This window comes from Physeter macrocephalus, chromosome 9 (assembly GCF_002837175.3).
Source record: "Physeter macrocephalus isolate SW-GA chromosome 9, ASM283717v5, whole genome shotgun sequence".
Taxonomy (NCBI): domain Eukaryota; kingdom Metazoa; phylum Chordata; class Mammalia; order Artiodactyla; family Physeteridae; genus Physeter; species Physeter macrocephalus.
In genome coordinates, this window is record NC_041222.1 from 28826545 (window position 1) to 28847709 (window position 21165).

At 42.6% G+C, this 21165-nt stretch overlaps 2 protein-coding genes across 2 annotated transcripts in view; one reads left to right on the forward strand and one right to left on the reverse strand.

The window, feature by feature from the left end:
• The window catches only part of SPAAR (small regulatory polypeptide of amino acid response), a 102464-nt gene that overhangs the window by 58739 nt on the left and 22560 nt on the right, over window positions 1–21165 (reverse strand). The window contains exons 2-3 of the transcript XR_008618205.1: window positions 20045–20120; window positions 13732–13904 (exon numbers count right to left, since the gene is read on the reverse strand). The gene's annotated coding sequence lies outside the window, so the exon portion shown is untranslated. The remainder of the gene's footprint in view (window positions 1–13731; window positions 13905–20044; window positions 20121–21165) is intronic.
• LOC102981626 (olfactory receptor 2S2) lies at window positions 6089–7028 on the forward strand. The gene has a single exon (XM_024126415.2). The coding sequence runs from the start codon at window positions 6185–6187 to the stop codon at window positions 6893–6895; it is 711 nt and encodes a 236-aa protein (XP_023982183.2). The 5' UTR covers window positions 6089–6184; the 3' UTR covers window positions 6896–7028.

The following is a 21165-nucleotide window of genomic DNA, read 5'->3' on the forward strand; positions in this document are numbered from 1 at the left end:
CTGGCAATGTGGCAATGTTCTACTCCTTAAATTAGGTGGCAATTGCTTTATTATTCTTTAAATTTAAAATATGTGTTTTAGATACTTTCATATGCATTTACATATATGTGCTATATTTCACATTTTAAATTATTTTATTTTATTTTATTTATTTATTTTTTTGTGGTACGCGGGCCTCTCACTGTTGTGGTCTCTCCCGTTGCGAAGCACAGGCTCCGGACGCACAGGCTCAGAGGCCATGGCTCACGGGCCCAGCCGCTCCGCGGCATGTGGGATCTTCCCGGACCGCGGCACGAACCCGTGTCCCCTGCATCGGCAGGCGGATTCTCAACCACTGCGCCATCAGGGAAGCCCTTAATTATTTTAAATACCAAAAGTTTTAAATACTGCAATGAGATGTCACTTCTCAACTATCAGTTTGGCAAAGACCAAAAAGTCTCAAGACCAACATATTATGTTGATAGAGTACGGGAAAACAGACATTCTCATATACTGATAAGACCTTGTAAATTTGGCAATATCCATAAAAATTACAAATGTACATAAAACATATATTTTTACCATGTGCTAAATTATAAATATGCAAGGATGTTTGTTGTAGCACTGACTGTAATAGCATAAGATTGGAAAGCACTGAAAAATCTAAATGTCTTTCAATATCAGACTGGTTAATTAAATGATTATCTATATTTACAATGGAATATATGCAGACATTTAAAAGAATGAATCAGTACTACATATGTTTTCTTCAAGGTATAGATCTCCAAGGTATATTGCTAAGTGAGGAAAAGCAAGACAGTAAGATAGTGTGTATTTGTGCTAACTTTATTTTGGAGACAAATTTAGCACAAATACACAGTGTCTTACTATCTTGCCTTTCTTACTTAACAATATGCATAGAACACCACTGAAGAAAAAGCATACAAGAAATTGCTAATATTGTTTGCCTCGAGGGAGAAGAACTGGGTGACTGGAGACAGAGGCTTAATTTTATTATACCTTCTATACCTTATAAATTTTGTTCCAAGTACGAGTAATACCTACTAAATAACAGTGATGACGATGATGATGATGATGATGATGATGATGATGATGATGGTGATATCAATAATGATAAAGAGAATTAGATGTATTGAGATTGAAATCCCAGCTCTGCTGTTCACAAGATGTGGTCTTTGGTAAATCGCTTAACTTTTTAAAGTCTGTTCCCTCAAATAAAAAAAATAGGGCAATAATAAATACAACCTCCCAGGGAAGACTGGAAGTAGATACTTAACATACATGCATTGCTGGATTTTACTAAACTTACATAATGTGTGTAAAGTGTTTGTCACAGTGACAGGCACATGGGGGAGCTCAATGAATGTAGTTAATTCTGCAGCAGCTGCTGCTGTTAGATATCTGTCTGCCTCCCCATTCTGGGTGTCTAGGCCTTCACCTTGGGGACAAGGTGCTTGGCCCCTAAAGCGAGCACTGGCTTCTCTGAGACCCTGGGGAAGGCTCAGGAGGAAGCCAGCATCTGCTGTGCCCGCCTCTCCATCTCCAGTTGGCCATGTCCCGGTCACCGCCTCTAACTGCAATGGACGGCGGGAACGTGGAGCCCCCAAGTATGCTGAGCCCCAGCACCCTGTGCACACTCGACATTCCAAAGTTTAAATTGCTTCTGGGACTAGCAGGGTCCCTGTAGGAGTCCACAGCTGCAGCTTCAGGACTCCCTTCACTGCTGGGGAAAATGGACCCTTGGGATTCCTCAGCCTCAGACAAGGATGACAGGTCCTGTACAGGAAGAGTCTGTAACTGAAATACCCAGGGCTCAGCCAACACAGCTGGGAGGAAGGACGTGAGAGAAACACCCACCAGAGCCTAAAGTTCCCACAAGGATTCAGGGAGAAAAAGAAGAAAGCGGGTCTCAGAGGTAAAGGAAGTCAGGCAGGGGAGTGTCTGGGTCTTTCCCTGGCATCTAGGGTCTGGTCCTGGGGTGCAGTGAGGAGTTGAGAATTGTGTCTGGGATCAGGAGACTCAGAGAGGTGGCCACAAGCAGGACACAGGTGGGGAGAGCTGGGCTGTGACAGGGACAGAGGTGGTTGGCCATTCCTTCTGCAGAGCATTTCCCAAAGATGCACTTTCCCCTCCCCTGCCTCTGCTCTGAGAAACCTTCCCGCAGCTGGTGCTGGAGCAGGGAGGAGCAGCTGAGAGGACGTGCTAGGCATCCATCGGGCTCTCCAGGGCTCACCACTTTCCAAGCCCCTGCCCTGCCCTTGCTGGCTCCCTCTTCACAGGAACCCAGGGAGGGAGGCGATGGGATTCCCGATGGTCTTCTTCAGGGTCAGAGTGTCAGCAGACCCGAGCCTGGTCCATCTGGTTTCCAGTCTATGGCTAGTTCTTTCTGTTTTTCTCACTTTCCTTTCATAATTACTAAGATTTTTTTCCCCCTGAATACCAAGTAACTTGTGCCCATTGTATTAATAGAAAATGGGGTAATACTGAAGAGGTACAAAGAGGAATCCCTCCCCTACTGATTTTGCTATAATTTCCTTCCAGTAACTTTTTTTTTTTTTTTTTTTTTTGGGGTACGTGGGCCTCTCACAGTTGTTGCCTCTCCCTTTGCAGAGCACAGGCTCCAGACGCGCAGGCTCAGCGGCCATGGCTCACGGGCCCAGCCGCTCTGCGGCACGCGGGATCCTCCCAGACCAGGGCACGAACCCGTGCTCCCTGCGTCGGCAGGAGGACTCTCAACCACTGCGTCACCGGGGAAGCCCTCCTTCCAGTAACTTTCATCCACACATATCGTTTACCTAATTGAGATCATAACAGTGTGTAAACTTTTGTATTCTCCCTTTTCATTTACCATTATAGTGGAATAATATTATGGTGTAAAAAATCACAAATATAATTTTAATTATATATTAAATATATATATATGTAATTTATGTTCCATTATATGAAATGGCATAATTTACTTAGGCATTTCTTGGTGGACAGTTATTTTGTTTCCTATTTTCACTTGCAAATATTGCTACGTAAAAGCCTTTACTGTGAGTCATTGGCCCTCTACTCTCATTGATTCTGTAGAATTATTTCCCAGAGGTGGAACTGCTAAGGTGATGGGTATGCAGGTTTTTCAGGTTTTTACTTTTTCTAGACAAACAGCTCCTCAGAAAGGCTGTATGAACATGTAAGGGGCTTTTTGACTACACTGAGCTGCCTCCACTCCTCAGCTACCTGCTGGCTCCAGAGACAGGTAGAGGTGGGACCACTAGCCAGGCCAGGTCCTCGGGACAAGCCAAGGAGCCACACCTGCACGTACAGTCCCACAAAGGTGAAAGCTTCCGTTCCTCTCCCTGCTCTCCAGGCTGGCCTCCTCTCCCTCCTCTCAATGGGCTGTATGAGTCAGAGCTCTCTGTTTTCTTCCATCCTGAGACCCCTCCAAAGCCTGACACAGCCCTACTTTATCTCCCCTACACACACACACACACACACACACACACACACACGCACACACACCACACCCGAAGGAGTGGGCAGCCACCTTTACCAAAGACTGCTCCCAGCATGGGATAGTCCACAACAGAGTTGGGATGCCCAGGGAAGCACCTGATTCAGCCTTCTCAGGATGCACATGGGGAGACTGAGACCTCAGGAGGAGAAGGGACTCGCTCAAGCCACAGAGAAGACCCATGTCATGGGCAGGGGCGGGTCCCACAGCTCCGGTCTCGGTGTGCAAGGTCTTCCTAGCTGTTCAGTTCATCCCGATTGAACCAACTTTTATTCAGCATCTCCCAGGTGACAGGCACTAAGATTTCCATGGATGCAGCTCTCACGTAGGTCAAATCCTGTGTACCACTCACGCCCACACCGCATTGTTCAAGGGCAGGACTTTCTGTGTGCACAGATTTGTCAGCTGGGAGTGGACACGACGGCTTCTCTAACAGAAGCCACTTTCCGTGGCTTCTGCCAGCACAGCATGTCCTTGTTGCTATCAAATTTTGTTTGTGACACTGACCTTAATGTTTACTTTTCATTTCCTGGAAGAGCTGGGAGAGACACTGGGAGGAATGTGAGATAAGCTGGGGCAGAAGTTCATGGCGGGGCACACAGAGTGGACCTGCCTCGAGCAAACAGAAACATCCTCATGTGCTGAGGGACTGCGGGGGAGGGTAATAGGCTTGCACAGGAAATACAATGAAACCGGTGATTGCATAATGGGGGAGCCGTCTCCTGGATTAGGTCAATGGCTCTCTGCTGGGTGCAACTCTGCACACCCCTCTCCTCCCAGAAACATTTAGCAATGTCTGTAGACATTTTTAGCTGTTAACAACTCAGAGAGTAGGTGCTACTAGCAACTGGTGGGTGGAGGCCAGGGATGCTGCTGCTAAACATCCCACAATGCACAGGACAGCCCCTCACAACAAAGAGTTATCCAGCCCCAAATGTCAATAGTGCTGAGGCTGAGAAACACTGGATTCAATTCAGGGCAGGAGCTGAACCGCCTGACAACACACCTGACATAAACTCTTCCACCATGAGTGAAGCAAAGGCATGCTGAACAAAGAGATGGATCCGAGAATATATATTTTTGGTATATTGGAGAGACAGCATTGTCTGTCTCTGGTATTGGAGAGACAGGAGCTTTCAAAAATCTGTGCACCAAGACATCAAGGCAACTATTTGATGGAAAGAACTCAGAATTGGAGTCTGCCATCCAACCCCAGAGAGAAAATCATTCAACCCCAATCTGTCATTCAACCCCAGAGAGAAAATCTTCCACTCCTCTGAGCTTTGGTTACTTCATCTATAAACCTTGAATGACAGTATCTCCTTCTTGGGGTGTTTCAAAGAGTGTGGCACAGAGTAGATGCTCCTTAATATTTACCACTCATCTTCCACCATGCCCCCACTCCTACACACACACCCATTGCAATTAAGAAGGAGCTAGAGAAATATTATCAATGAGGATTCTGAATTTAGAGTCAGCAATTGCAGCTAAGAGACTAGAAATCCTCTACACAAAGGCACATAGGTCTCCCTATAAGCTAGCTGCTTGTACGGAACCCAAGGATGGGGTCAGAAAGCCAGAATATTACACAAGAATAAAATATAGCATAAAAGGACAAAGGAAAAACATTTCTTAGTTACCTCTGGCTAAGAAGTTCACCAATATTCCAGGGAGATGAGGTTAGAAGTTAATGCTGTACAGCCTACTATCTGGTACGTGTAGCTCATATGGTTACTGATCACTGAGTTAACTGGCTAGTAAGCTGCACAGCTGTCAGCCCATAGTGTGTGTTCAATCACTCCAATCAATCCTTGTGTTGACTTCATAAAGTTCCTCCCCATATAGGAAGCTCCCCATATATTGCTATCCATCTGTATAAAAATAGGCAGATTCCAATGCTGACAACGTCAAGTCTGTGTCATTTACGGTAGGCAGACTGGAGAAGTCATCCTCCGTATGGCTGAGTCTTTACCTGGGCTTGTCTCTGTCTGGAAGTGGATTGACATTTTATACAAGTTTTGTAGTCAAAATTTAAAGAGGCTTTAAAATTTACTGGTTCTAAGAATTGGATCAGCTTGGGGATTTTCCTCCCTGAGAATCTAAGAAAACTCAGATTAAATGAAATGTCTATACATTTACATTAAAGAGAAATCATTCATAGGATTTTCCAGCCGCTAGTCATAATGCGGAGGAAAATCTCTCCTTGACTGGGCATCAGGTCCGCTGGGGTCAAGTCCTGTCTCTGTCACCAACTTAGAAGACTCGGACAGGTCACTTCCCTCTCAAGGTCTCAGTTGCTTTTATGGACAATGAGAGGATGTAGCAACTTCGGAAAAACCCCTCACACACCTAGATTACTTGAGGCCCTCGCCCAATGCTGGCCCCTTGTAAGCTCTGCTCCAACTCTGACCTTCTCTCATGTAAGAGCTGAGGACACCCTGCTGTCTCCTTCAGTTGTTTTTCTCTAACACACATATGCTCTCCTATTACGCAGCAGGAGTGACCGCATACCAGATGCCTGGGACTCTTTTCAAGAAAGCCTGAGGTGCTACTTTTGTAATTTGCTGATGACAGAGGGGATTTCACATGGAAAAAGCTAGTCAGACCTCTCCCCTGGTGGGGTTCATTCTCCTGGGGCTCTCAGCCCACCCAAGACTGGAGGAAACATTCTCTGTGCTCATCCTGATCATGTACCTGGTGACCCTGCTGGGCAACGGGGTCCTCATCCTGGTGACCATCCTTGACTCCCGCCTACACAAGCCCATGTACTTCTTCCTGAGGAACCTCTCCTTCCTGGACATCTGCTACACAACCTCCTCAGTCTCTCTGGTCCTGGATGGCTTCCTGGCCCCCCAGAAAACCATCTCTTTCTCCACCTGTGCCGTGCAGATGTTCCTCTCCTTTGCCATGGCAGGGACAGAGTGTGTGCTTCTGGGCATGATGGCGTTTGACCGCTACGTGGCCATCTGCAACCCCCTTAGACACCCTGTGGTCATGAGCAAGGCTGCCTATGTGCCCATGGCTGCCAGCTCCTGGGCTATTGGTGGTGGTGCTTCTCTGGTACACACATCCTTGGCAATTCAGCTGCCCCTCTGTGGGGACAACATCATCAACCACTTCACCTGTGGGATCCTGGCTGCCCTGAAGTTGGCCTGTGCCGACATCTCCATCAATGTGATCAGCATGGGGGTGACCAATGTGATCTTCCTGGGGGTCCCAGTGCTGTTCATTTCTGCCTCTTATGTCTTCATCATCGCTACCATCCTGAGGATCCCCTCAGCAGAGGGGAGGAAAAAGGCCTTCTCCACCTGCTCTGCCCACCTCACTGTGGTGATAATATTCTATGGGACCTTATTTTTCATGTATGGGAAGACCAAGTCTAAGGACCCCTGGGGGTAGACAAAGAGGATCTTCCAGACAAGCTCATCCCCCTCTTCTATGGGGTGGTGACCCCCATGCTCAACCCCATCATCTACAGCCTCAGGAACAAGGATGTGAAGGCCTCTGTGAGGAAACTGGTGAGTCAGAAATCCTTCAGTCAGTGTTGTAGGAGGAGTCTTCTGTGGTTCTCACCCCCATGGAAGAAAGGACTTCAATCATTACAGCTGCCATTCTAAAGCCAAGTCAACTCAACTGGAATGATCTCTTGCCCTTAAGTCCATTTTCAGGGAATGTTTAACTTTTCAGAGTGTATTTCCTGAGTTTTGGCCACATGTCTGACATTCAACAGATGCCAGACAATAAATCCTCTAATTGAATGATGAAGACATTCTGAAAACATGTTAAAACCAAGGAGACAGGGACCATTAGAGCAAGCCTAAGGGCCCGTGTTGTGCCTAAACTGCAGAGTTAGTTCAGAGAGGTAAGATGGCTCTCACAGCAGCTTTGCCACTCCTGTTGGAATCACAGGGAGAGTCAGAGGAACAAGGAGGAAGTGGACATTTTCATCTTGGACTTCTGTATATAAGACTGAGTTTGCCTGAAATGCTCAGAAGAGACAAAATTTGCCACATAGAAAGACTCTGGGTGAGAATAACCTATTTTGATTAAATAAATTTCTTTTTTATCTATGAGAAAATTGAGGCTATATTTTTCTTGATGCACTGCACATTTTGAAACACTGCTAGTCAATCAAATTAAATTGAAGAAGGAGTATAGGGTTTAAATTTGATATTCATCACTTATAGCAATTCCCAATAGAAAACTTAGTATTCTGTTACATAATAACTCGCATTCTGAAAAAAAAAAAAGATGACAGGTAGATAGATAAAGAAAGAAATAGATAGTGGCTAAATATGTTTGAAGACTTTGGGGTGGGGGGTTAAAGTTGCCAGGAGTTCTCAGAGCCTTTAATATACTAATGTACACTGCAAATGTCCAAGAGACATAAAGTCTGTAGCATTTCCTGAGCCTCCATAGTTTAGCACAATAAAACTGGGAAGCATTTTCTTACTTACGACCTTGGGCAGGTTGCTTAACATCTCTCAGCTTATTTCTTCATATTTTAAAAACCTAACCACTTTATTTTATGTGGATTAGATAAGATACTATAAATAAGTCCTCTGTAAATAGTAAGCAACATAGAAATGTAAGATATTGCTAGAAGTATTATTATGAGTGCCTCACAGTGCTAATGTGCCATGTGGAAGAGAGCAAGATGTAGTTCCTATCTAGAACAATAGATACAAAAGATGGATGAGACATTCGAGATGGCAGTGGATGAACAGAAGCGCTTTTATGGCAAGTTATATTAAATTCTGAGAATACTGGAAAACTCAAAGAGAATTTAGAAAAGGAATCCAATTTTGAGAATATAGTAGATCTTGGAAATTTTTGCTTCAAGTGAGATTTAAGTTTTCTTATATTTATTAAAAATGAATTGTAGGGCTTCCCTGGTGGTGCAGTGGTTGAGAATCTGCCTGCCGGTGCAGCGGACACAGGTTCGAGCCCTGGTCTGGGAGGATCCCACGTGCTGCGGAGCGACTGGGCCCATGAGCCACAATTGCTGAGCCTGCGTGTCTGGAGCCTGTGCTCCGCAGTGGGAGAGGCCGCGATGGTGAGAGGCCCGCGCACCGCGATGAAGAGTGGACCCCGCTTGCCACAACCATAAATACATAAATAAAATTTTTTTAAATGAATTGTATAAGACAGGGATGCACATTTTGTTAATAAAATTTCACTGTCTTAGGTTAATCAGTCATGTTCCTGATTTCTACTTCGCACCAGAAAAAAAAAAAAAAAAAAAAAAAAAGAAAGAGGACTTCCCTGGTGGCGCAGTGGTTAAGAATCTGCCTGCCAATGCAGGGGACATGGGTTCAAGCCTAGGTCCGGGAAGATCCCACATGCCACGGAGCAACTAAGCCCGTGCACCACAACTACTGAGCCTGCGCTCCAGAGCCCGCGAGCCACAACTACTGAGCCCGCGTGCCACAACTACTTAAGCCAGTGCGTCTAGAGCCTGTGCTTGCAACAAGAGAAGCCACTGCAATGTGAAGCCCGGACACTGCAACAAAGAGTAACCCCAGCTCGCCGCAACTAGAGAAAGCCCACAGCTTTGAAGACCCAGTGCAGCAATGAAGAGCAGGAATGAAGACCCAATGTGGCCAAAAATAAATAAATAAAAAATAAACCTATTAAAAAAAAGAAAATCTTGCTATTGCAAACATACAAGAGTGACATCTAGTGGCAATTTAGGCAAACTTCAGACACTTGTGGAGCCGTGCAACATCATCCTTAGATGAGGCTTCAGAGGTCTTCTTGTTCAACCAGAGCTACATGATGCATGGAGTTCCTCTCCAATATCCCTGACACCAGTCATCCAGCATCTGCTTGGACACCTCCAGTGACGAAGAATTCATTCCTTTCAGATTCTAGCTGTTTCATTCAGCCCTACTAGCAAATTCTTCCTTGAATTATACGAAAATATATCCTCCTGTAGCCTCTACCTTCCCGTCCTAATTCAGCTTTGTGCCTCTACATGAAATGCACCTAATCCCTTTCCCTCTGACATATGAAGATAGTTCTTCCCGAGGCTATTCCCCTCCAGCCAAAACAGCCCCAGCCCTTCCTCCTGTGCCAAAATCACCCAACATTACCCAACTGGAGGTACCAAACTGTGTCTACAGCATCATCTCGTTTATTCCGGCAATACAAAGGATGTGATATTTCTGAAAATACCTTGGGAATAATAACACTGCTAAGCTAACTCTATTTCCCCAGGGTAACTGAGATCAGACTGACGTTGAGAAACACTGAGAACAAGTCTACCTTCTTAGTAGGCTGTCCTCTACTTTCTTTTCCTCTAATGGCAGTTGTATCCTTTTATATTACAAACTACATGATCCTGATGTAACTGTTAAATTAGAAATCACATAAATTGTTTTCTCTAGGAACAATGTCTAACCCTACTCCAACTTCACATTTCTTGCCTTTCAATGTCAGTCACCTTTCTTCTAGCCGACGCTTTCAAAAAAAAACAAGATGCATTAACAGGAACAAGAAGAGACAACCAAACTGAGGAAATTTTTCACTGACTTAGGTCATCAGTCTTTCTGAAAAAGTATTGATATGACATCGTACAATATAGGAACTCATTCCTAAAATCCCCCAAATGAAAATGACTAGAATGGATAAATTCTTTGGGGGGACAGGAATACTATCATATTATTATACTTATTCAAACAAATGTATTATTTCAACTTTTCAGTTCTGGATCTGTGCTTTTTCAGGCTTTTATTTTAGTGACCAAATCCCCAATGAAATCTTTAAGCTGAAACTTCAAATATAAAGTGGATCTGCTTTGGCGGAAGCAGGGCAGGGCTGGGGGCAGAATGGAGGTGGGAGACAGTGGAGGGAGGTGGGTTCCACCTGCTCAGCCTGCCCTTTAACTCCACCCCCAGGGGTCCCCCAATCCGGATGGACCACCCAACTCAATTATGACGCATGCCATTGTAGCCAAGAAAATTAAACATTGTAAAAGCATATTTTTGCTCTACTCTCAGAAATAAATGTGAGAATCTGGGGAAAGATTATATTCTCAGAAAAAATAAATTACCCAATTAACCATTTAAGATTTAGACAATCTTAAAACACCAACCGGGCTTCCCTGGTGGCGCAGTGGTTGAGAATCCGCCTGCCGATGCAGGGGACACGGGTTCGTGCCCCAGTCCGGGAAGATCCCACATGCCGCGGAGCGGCTGGGCCCGTGAGCCATGGCCGCTGAGCCTGCGCGTCCGGAGCCTGTGCTCCGAAATTGTCAAAGACTGACCACCTGAAGATGTTCTAGGCCCGGGGAGTTTCACGGGTGAATGCTATTAAATAAAAGGTTTTAATACTATTTAAATTATTTCAGAGCATACAGTGAGAAAGACATCTTCCAGATTCCTTTAAACAAGCCAGCATAACAATGATACTGAAACATGAAAAACATGACAAAGAAGGTACAACTGAGAAAACCAGAGACCCATCTCACAAATGTATGTGTCTGTGTATATACATATATTATAGGTATTATACACATATAATAGAATTCAGCAATACATTAAAATAATGTCCAAGTGGATAAACCAATGTCCAAGTGGATTTACTTTTAAAATGTAAAGGTGGAAAAATTTAAGGATACCTACTGGGATAATTCATCACATTCACAGGTCAAAGGAGGAAAAAATAACCATTTCAATAGTTCCCCCAAAGTTATTTTTTAAAGTTTAACAAATCTAATTCTGAGTTTTATAAAACTTCTAATAAAATAGGAACAGGTGTGTTCTTTAACAAAATTAAACTGTCTCTAATTTTAAAAGTCTGCAACATGCTTAATGATGAATCAGTAGATCATATCCATTACAATTTAACACTGTTCTGGAAATACCAACCATTGAATTAGAGAACAGAAAGAAATATAGAGTGAAAATAGAAGAAAGTGGGGAATAATTTTATTATTATTGATAACTTATATACTAATAATTTTATACCTCGATGAAACAGGAAAATCGATTGAAAAGCAATTTTTCTAAAATAGGAGAATTCGGGACTTCCCTGGTGGCGCAGTGGTTAAGAATCCGCCTGCCAATGCAGGGGACACAGGTTTGAGCCCTGGTTCGGGAAGATCCCACATGCCGCAGAGCAACTAAGCCGGTGCACCACAACTGCTGAGCCTGTGCTCTACAGCCCACGAGCCACGACTACTGAAGCCTGTGCACCTTGAGCCTGTGCTCTGCAACAACAGAAGCCACCGTAATGAAAAGTCCACACACCGCAACGAAGAGTAGCCCCCGCTCGTCGCAACTAGAGAAAACCCGTGCACAGCAACGAAGACCCAATGCAGCCAAAAGTTTTTTAAATGTAAGTAAATTAATTTTTTTTTAAATAGGAGAATTCAATGAAGAAGTTGGTTATGAAATTAAAAAGCAAAAATCAAGTTTTTCAAACAAACAGCATCCAGGAGGAAATATTATGGGGGAAAAAGAATTCGTCTATATTAGCAATGAATTTGAGGGTGGGAATACCTAAGAATAAAGTTAAGAATCCACAATACTTACATGAATAAAAGCGTAATACTCTATTGAAAGAATTCAAAGGAATATTGAATAAATTGAAAAATATAACTCAGATAAGAAATCTTTCTAGTGTAAACTTCTCAAGTTCCCGAAATTAATACAGAAATTCAATGCAATCCCAGTCACTAACAAGCTAACTCTAATTCACACAGAAATAAATTATATATTATATATAATATAATACATATAGAAAAACATGTCAAAACAGCCAGAAGTATTTGGAACAAGACCAACAAGGGGAAATTAGTCCTACTAGATATCAAAATGTATGTAAAAGTACAGTAATTTTTCTTTTAAGTTTGGTACTAGTGGAGAAATAAATAGATCATTGGAACAGAATAGAGTCTAGAAATAGACCCAAATATATATGGTCACTTAATATGTGATAAAGTCAATGTGCTAATTATTAAGCTATTATCTCTCAGCTCCAAAGCTATCCTTCTATACTATTCAGTTTTATGTTGCTGGACTGGGATTCCAAACCACATTTCTGCTTTGCCAGCTGGCTCCCTATAGGTGCTGCCCATAGGGGGCGCTAGAGGGAGAGTGGAAGGCTGGAGGAGGAAAAAGGGACTTGGTCCTTCTGGTTTGCTCCCTATTCCCTGCCTTGTTGCCCCACAATGCCTTTGAGCAGCAGCAGCTGCTTCTTACATCAGTTGGTTCCAAGGTCCTGCTTCTTTCCACATTCTCAGAACCGGGCTCATTATTCTGGGTCTCAGTTCCATAAGACCCCTCCCCAAACACCAAGATAAATTCCAGAGGAATCAAAGATTAAAATATAAAAAAAAAAATCTTAAAAGATTCTACTAGAGAATCCTCTGAGGATTCTGGGAAGACAGCAGTTTGTTCTGTAGAATCCATGATGCGTCACAACCCAACCCCAATCCAGCTACTCCACTTTCCTAGAACAGGCAGCTGCTGAGACTCAGAGCCGTGGGCAATGCCGAGGCTATGTGAGAGTCCTAAACGATGGAAGTGGTGCAGGAATTTTACTCCTCTGTACGAGGAGATCCTGGAGACAAGCATCACGTGTTGGGGCAAGAAAGAGAGGAAACGCTGTGGTATCTAAGAGAGTCTGCTTGGGCGATTTCTGGACCACAGAGGGGCAGGGCTGTTGCTTCCATGTCAGGGTCGCTGGAAGAGCCCAGGGGTCTGTCTCTCTGGCCCAGAGTAGAGAATTATGCAAGCTTTACTCACCTTGGCAGCTTGGGGCCTATTAAAGGACTCACAAGCGGCCAGTGTCTCACACCCTAATGCACACGGGAAGACTACAGTGCCTGGCCCGCTCCCAGGATGCAGCTGCCTAAAGAGCGCCAGCAGCAGAGCACCCAGAAGCCAGACAGAGGAGTAAACAGAACCTAGAGAAACAAGTCTCCTGATGCAAGTGAACTGCCAGAGGCACAAAAACATGCCAAGAGCACTCCAGGAGAGTCGAGTCCAGCACAAAAAGTCTTTCTGATAAGATGGCAGATTGAACACGTGTAACAGTGAAGATAGAGAAGAAAAAACTTGATACGATGCAACTGGAGGAGAATGCAAGGTCAGAGGAAGGTCTGGGGGGAAAAGAGGGAGGAGGTGAATAAGAAAGACTTAAAAGTGTTCAGAGAAGGAAATGCCAGGATTTGAATCCAACTTCGTCTGACTCCAAACCCCATGCCTTTTGGCTCCAGCAGCACTTACCGAGGTTTACGGTGGAGCTCGGTGGAGCTCAGAGCCGGAAAAGAGCCAGCACAGACCCAGCCGGCGTTCAGGAGATTTCAGGAAAATGGGGAGGCGAGCAAACAGGTACAGGTGAACTATCCTGTTCTTTCTCCCAGACAGGGGAACACACAGCCTGCATCCCTCAAGTCTGGCTGAAAGAAAACACAGGAGCGATTTTAGGCCCAGGGCCCTGGCAAAAAGGCTAGATGTGGCAGTTTTGCCTGAAGTTTGGCGTTCTTACCACACCTCATAAGGACTTAGCTCCCTGTTACCAAGTGTAAGACCCCTGAAAAGAGATTCGAGTTGCTGCCTCTTCCTGACCCCTCCTCTCCAGCCATACACATACCCCACATAATGACCAGTCAGTAATGACTTGCTGCCATTATGGCTTTGAAGGTTATTCCACTTTTCAGACAGTGACTCCTTCAATTTAAAAAAATATTTTTTTTTCAGAATAACAATGTTTTCACCCAATGACATATACTACAAGAATATTTTGACTTTTGGTTTCAGGCAAAGACACACTCACCAACTTATTACTCAGCACAGCAGTTTCTAGCTGGAGAATATCATATGGAACAAATAGGAGCTGTTTGCCACATAGGGATGAACCCAAATGTATTGCCAAGCGAGACAAATGAAGAGGCAGTACCTCCTGCGACTCTTCAGTGGACTGTGCACATGCACTATTTTTTACATGTTTTGAAGCATTCGTGTATTTACTTTTATTTTGCTCTAGAAATATTTTCTGTGATATTTTATTTATAGTGCAGTTTGAATGCAAGATTACCACAAACCCCCAAAATGTTGAAATATTGTTGAAGAAAATAGGGCAGAAAGAAGACCCCACTTTCCAAAGAATCCCTTCTCCCCCAGTCCCACCCACTATCAAGTCCTTCTTCCTCCCTTGGAAAGTACTGTAAACTTCATTATATTACATTTTACATATAAACTCTATTTATTTACTTTCTAACTGCTGTTTATTACATAAACTTGTTTTCTTGTTCAATTAATATAGTCTTCTGTGAATACTGTTTAGGGTATCTTGAGTCAGGATGAAATGTATCCTAATTTTTCATATTAAAATCATTAGAAAATTTTTTCCATCTATTGACTTTTTTTCCCTTAGCAGAAAGGTTTTCACAAATGAACTGACATCCTTAAGCAAAGGATAGGTATACTTTTTGCATTAGCAATGCTCTCTGAAGAGTAAAAATGTAGTCACATTGCCTCATAGAGCTCATGGCTATTATCTCCAGAACCAACTAAAGCAGCTGGAAATGTAAGTCCTTGAGATTCATTGGACCTGTCCCTATTCGTAACATGTTGAGTTTGTTATCCTAAGGACCAAGGTCTGGCCTCTCACCACTGACAGGAAATGGCTACAGACCCATTGACTAAGGCTCATGAAGAATCAAGTAAACATAAAGATAAGGCTTTGTTATCAGTGAGGATTAGGTTTAATCAAATATAGCAGAGCCTCACATTAGTAATGCTTACACAAGATAGCAGCTGATTTCTCTGTCTTGTATAAACATCTGCAGGGTAGGTAATCTAGGGATATTGTGGAATCTCTGTTCCTCAAAGACTCCACCTCCTTCTAGTTTACTGCTTTCTTATTACAATGGTGTAGTCCTTATCCTCACAGTCCAAGAAGGCAGCTAGAGCTCCAGCTCTCATGCTGCATTACAAGTGGTAGGATGGAAAGAATGACAAAGAAGAAGGGGAGGGTGCTGGTTAATTTTATGTGTCAACTTGACTGACCATGGAATGCTCAGATTAAACATTGTTTCTAGATGTGTCTGTGAGAGTGTTTCCCAATGAGATTGGCACTTGAATTTGTGAACTTGATAAAGTTTACTGCCCTTCCCAATGAGGATGGGCATCATTCAATATGTTGAGGGCCTAAATAGAACAGAAGGTGGAGGAAGGAGGAATTCAGTGGGCTATCCCATCTCATCCTGCCTCAGACTGGGATTTACACCATCAGCTCCCCTGGTTCTCAGGGCTTTGGACTCACACTGAGTCTCCAGGATCTGCAAACAGCAGATTGTGGGACTTCCCAGGCTCCATAATTGTGTGAGCCAATTCCTCATAATAAACAAATAAATATCTCCATTGGTTCTGTTTCTCTGGAGAATCCTGAATAATACAGGGAGCAAAGGGCATGTGCCAGCTGTCCTATAAGACAGGTTTCTAGAAGCTGTCATGCTACAATTCTATTTGCAATCCATTCGCCTTAGTCACGTGGCTGTAGTTAATTGCAGGAGATGCTGAGAAATACAGCCTTATTCTGTGCAAACATGTCACCTAGTTAAAAATTGGGGATTCTTTGATTCTGAAAGAAGAGATGACCAGATATTGTGGAACAATAAACAGTTTCTACCACAAAATCCTCCATAATTCTAATTCTGCATTATATTGTTTTTAACGTAAGAGCTGCCACTCATTCCCAGAAAGCCCCTTGTCTATAGCAACTTATTCAGCTACATTGGGAAAAAAAATAAAAGAGTTGACAAAATAGTTTCTTAGAAATTTTATCTCCATATGTATCTGTTTCCCAGCTGGTCGCACAATTGCCAGGACAATGCTAGCTCATGATAAAATAGCTCTCATAAGATTTTGAACTATGGGCAATACACATCAAGTTTAGCTAATGTGGCATTACAAATTTCTTCATCAAGTGATCAACACATTCTTCACCTTTAATTCTCATTCAGGTTCATCAGAGATGGACCTGGGCAGCATAATTGTGATTTGGATTATGGATACTGGTTTGTCGTGTACATCTAAAATAATAAGTAATATGTTTGGATGTGGAATCAGGTTCTTTGACTGGATCCAGATATTAAAATGTCTTTCATCTTTTGGGACATGTTCCCAGCAAGTATGACAGTAAAGCTTCACTTTGTGTTTCTCAAAGATGAAATGTATTGATAATAGTTATCACAATTCCCTATCCTATTATTTAGGCTGCCTAAGATCTCATCACGTGTTGTACTACATCAAACACACAGCCAGATGATCCACACAGTCCTATAACAAAGGCAATATGCTCGCTTCATGCCCCCTTCTGTAAGCTAGGGATCAACAGCCATGACATACATGTATATGTTTATGTTTCAATTTGGGTCCAAAAGCACCATCATGAAATTCCCATATTATTAATTCCCCAAAGAAATTCCAATGAGAAAAATCATGCAGGTACCAATGGAAGGATACTGGCTGCTATGATACAGAGAGGGACACACGACGAACGTACTATAGCTGAAATCATAAGGCTTCTCAGAAAAACCCACGTACAACTAAGAATTGCCTTTCCTCATAACTCTGTCAGCCCCTTTTCAAGCACAAACTGCCTTCCTTGGAGCCAATGAACTTACCCAAAAACAAAGATCACCTGCAGATTTTGTTTTTATAAATCTCACCTTCATCTCTGTCCAAGGAGACAATCTATGCAAAGTTTGTCTTCTCCATATACTGTGCTCTAACTAAATGTCTCTGAGTACCCTCTGATACTCTAATCATGTTCCTAGTGTAAGAGCATAAATACGACTTTGGAGCAGAACTGATTCCCCCTCTAATGAAACACTTCACTGCTCGACTTCACCAACTCTTGTAAACAGTCCTCAAAGTGCACAACTGAATGTTCTGGCAGAAAATCCCAAGTCTCAAGAGGCAGCTGGGCCTAATGATATAATTAAACCAATTTCACCAAACTCAAGGGCATACAAGGAGGCGGCAGGAACCACAAAGAGGTGTCTGAAGCTGGTTCACCATCCATTTGAAAATATTGAGAATTGATAACATTTTGACTCATCCACAGATGTTAAATGTCTATAGTTATGACCCATAGGTCTTGCTAAAGGCTTCTACTCTACCCAGATTTAGTTTTAATAGTCCATAACTCTAAAGTATCTCATTGGTCTCTCACAAATGTTCACCTCTAAGGGAACAGAAAGACTTCTCACCAGAAGTCTTAGGTGACTTCACCTTCCTAGACTGCAAGAGGGGTACTTGGGGGCCAACTTCTTTTTCTGCTGGTTAATCACAGGCTTCAGCATCTGAGTGACAAGGACTTGGAAAGTACTGAGCCCTTCAAAACCCCTCTGTGGTTGGCCACACCTTGAGATCTGACCTGTGGGACAGGGGGACACTGCATCATCACTGTAGGTGTAAGGAAACAGCCCTTGGCCTACATGCATCTGGACTGGATGACCATGAGACTTCACTGGCACTTCTGTCATGCTGCTCTACAAGGTGATCCAGGGACCCACTTCTTTCTTTTTGCTCCACTCTCCCCTATGTTGTTGTCCTCATCCAACTGATCAAAGCTGGTTTACCACTTTAATTCAAACATTCCAGCCAAAAGAAAGGGGGACAGAGAAGGCGTGGACAGTTTTTTTCTCAAGGACTTGACCTGGAAGTTGAAAACATCATTTCCACTCAATCCCATTGGCCAGATTTAGTCACATGGACACGCCTAGATGCAAAGGATGGTGGGAAATATAGTGTCTAGCCAGGAAGCCGGATGCTTAGTTAAAATTTAGAGGTTTCTATTAGTGAAAGGGGAAATGAAAAATGGATATTGAAAGATTACCAGTCCCTGCCACAATGACATTTATTTAATGGATGATTGCTAGCTCATGGCTAGTGGTTGACTAGATGATTGGGAATGCTTGGGGGAAGGGATTTGATCACTTTGAGGGGTACTGATTATTTTGGGAGGATTAATTAGCTTTAGGTCTGATTAGGCTTAAGGAAAGGAAGACCACTGAGTATGTCTGGATTGACAGTGATTGTATTTGGTGAGCCTGAATTAGTTGATTAGATAATAATTTTGATAAGCTATATAACTCCCAGCTTAATATCAAAATGCAAAGAAAGGGTTCAGTTATGTCTGGTCATTTTGAGAAGTAACCTTTTTGGTTTGCCAAATATTAAAACTTTGAAGTGAAAGTTGGTTATACTTAGTTATTCAAAAAATAAAAGTATTCAATTCTTTCTTCTGCTTCTCCTTGTGCATTGTACATTAGTGTCAATATTCATTCCATTCGAGGTCCATTTGGTCTCTTAAAAGCTAGCCGCAAGTAGCTCTCAATAGCTCCTCTGGGCAGACACCAAAGAAGTAAATCTGATCCTAAGTAAAATCTAGTAGCTTGCCAATATTTTCACCAGTTAGGAATTATAGGAATTTAGCCATAGAATTTGAAAATAAATTGAAGTCTCTTTTTAGCCATTTTTTGTTTTTAGTAGAGACCAAGATCCCATTCATTGCAAAATGTTTTCCTAGACATGAATGCTTGTGTTTGATCCAGGAATAATAAATGATTGACTGTTACCCAGCAGCAGGGTGGGGTGGGATTCCTGGCACTTTTTTTTTTTTTTTAAGCAAAGGAAAAAACAACTGAGCAGAATTTGTTCTTTCAAGAGCTTTTTGTGGAAATGTAGACTAAAGAGACTTTTTAAATCACTTATGGCAATAAGTACAAATATGGTTACACAAAGATAGTGGGAATGCTGTTTTAAATCACTATAACTTATCTAACCTAGATGTTGCCATTAGTGGCATTAACTAACAAGGCATCTTCAGCTTGTTAACTTTATCTTAAAGAGTTCTAAGTTCAAATGTTTTCTTTTTAAATATAAATATTTGATTTTGCTAAAGCTAATTTGAAATTCTTGAGTGTTGCCTTGAGTATGCACAGAAAAGATCAGTTTTGTTGGAAGCAGCTGGAAAATCCACTGTTGGAATTTAAAAACAGCTAACATGTTGTAAGTCATTACATTTCATTGTAAAATTCTTTACAATATAGAATAAAATTTAAAATTCTTTTTAACCAAAACCTTGATGCTAGGCGTTACAAAAGAAAAGTTCGTCTCATTTAAGAAGTGCTCTAAACCAGCAATTCTCAAACATTTGTCCGGAAAATTAGCAGAAATTAAAAAACCAACAACAGCTTTAGATGTTGATGAGGATAGAGAGAAATAAATACTCATATTCTGTTGTGCTAATGTAAACTACGTCAATTTTTAAATATAAAGCTATGATATTAGGTAGAACATGCAGGACAAGGAGACTGAATAAAGAAACTAAAATTCAACCATCAACCATCCTCTAAGAAAGAAAACTAAGGGGCCTAAAGGTCAAAAGTCCTGTTTCACAGGTGGAGTCCCTACGCATTGACGGCCAAGTTACCAGATTTAGCAAATAAAAATACAGAATGGCCAATTCAATTTGAATTTCAAATAAGCAATGAATACTTTTTTTAGTATAAAGATGTCAACGTACCCAGGACCGTGTCAGGTATTTTCGCCAGAAGCATCTTTGCCGGAAGCATCTTTGCCGCAAGCGTTTTCCCGCATCACTAATTGGCCGTAAAGCAATTTTGCCGTAAAAGATAAGAACGAAAAATAAAAGGGGAACGAACATTAAAAAGGACATAATTAAGCATGAGAAATGAATAACAAAATTAAACAGACTTTATTGCAAAATACAAAACATTTGAATACATTTAAAATGTGTATAGGGCTTCCCTGGTGGCGCAGTGGTTGGGAGTCCGCCTGCCGATGCGGGGGACGCGGGTTCGTGCCCCGGTCCGGGGGGCGTCCCGCATGCGGCGGGGCGGCTGGGCCCGTGAGCCATGGCCGCTGGGCCTGCGCGTCCGGAGCCTGTGCTCCGCGGTGGGAGAGGCCGCAGCGGTGAGAGGGCCGCGTACCGCAAAAAAAGAAAAAAAAAAATGTGTATAGATTCATGGAAATAATGCACAAATAACTGACTTTATTTGTGCATTGTACCTAAGCACTTGTACCTAAGCATGGAGTCTCTCGTTCATAGTATTTTATACGCCCTCCCCCCATCCTTTTTTTTTTTTTGGTTTGTTGATTCCTCTCCTTGTTCAGCATCACACTTTTTCTTTTTTGCTAAAATTTGTTCCCTTGTTAAGAGAGCTGTCGGGAATTCCCTGGTGGTCCAGCTGTTAGGACTCCATGCTCTCACTGACGAGGGCCGGGGGTTCAATCCCTGGTCAGGGAACTAGGATCCCACAAGCCGTGCAGCAGGCCAAAAAGAGAGGTGTCAGTTCCCAGAAAGAGACTCACAGATAGAGAACAGACTTGTGGTTGCCAAGGGGATGGGTTGCGGGGAGGGCTGGATTGGGAGTTTGGGGTTAGCAGATGCAAACTATTATATACAGAATGGATAAATAACAAGGTCCTACTGTATAGCACAGGGAACTATATTCAATATTCTGTAATAAACCATAATGGAAAAGAAAAAATATATATATATACATATATAGCTGAATCAGTTTGCTGTACACCAGAAACTAACACAACATTGTAAATCAACTGTACTTCAATAAAAATAAAAATAAACTTAGAAGAGAGGTGTTAGTTCCCAATAAGTAGAGT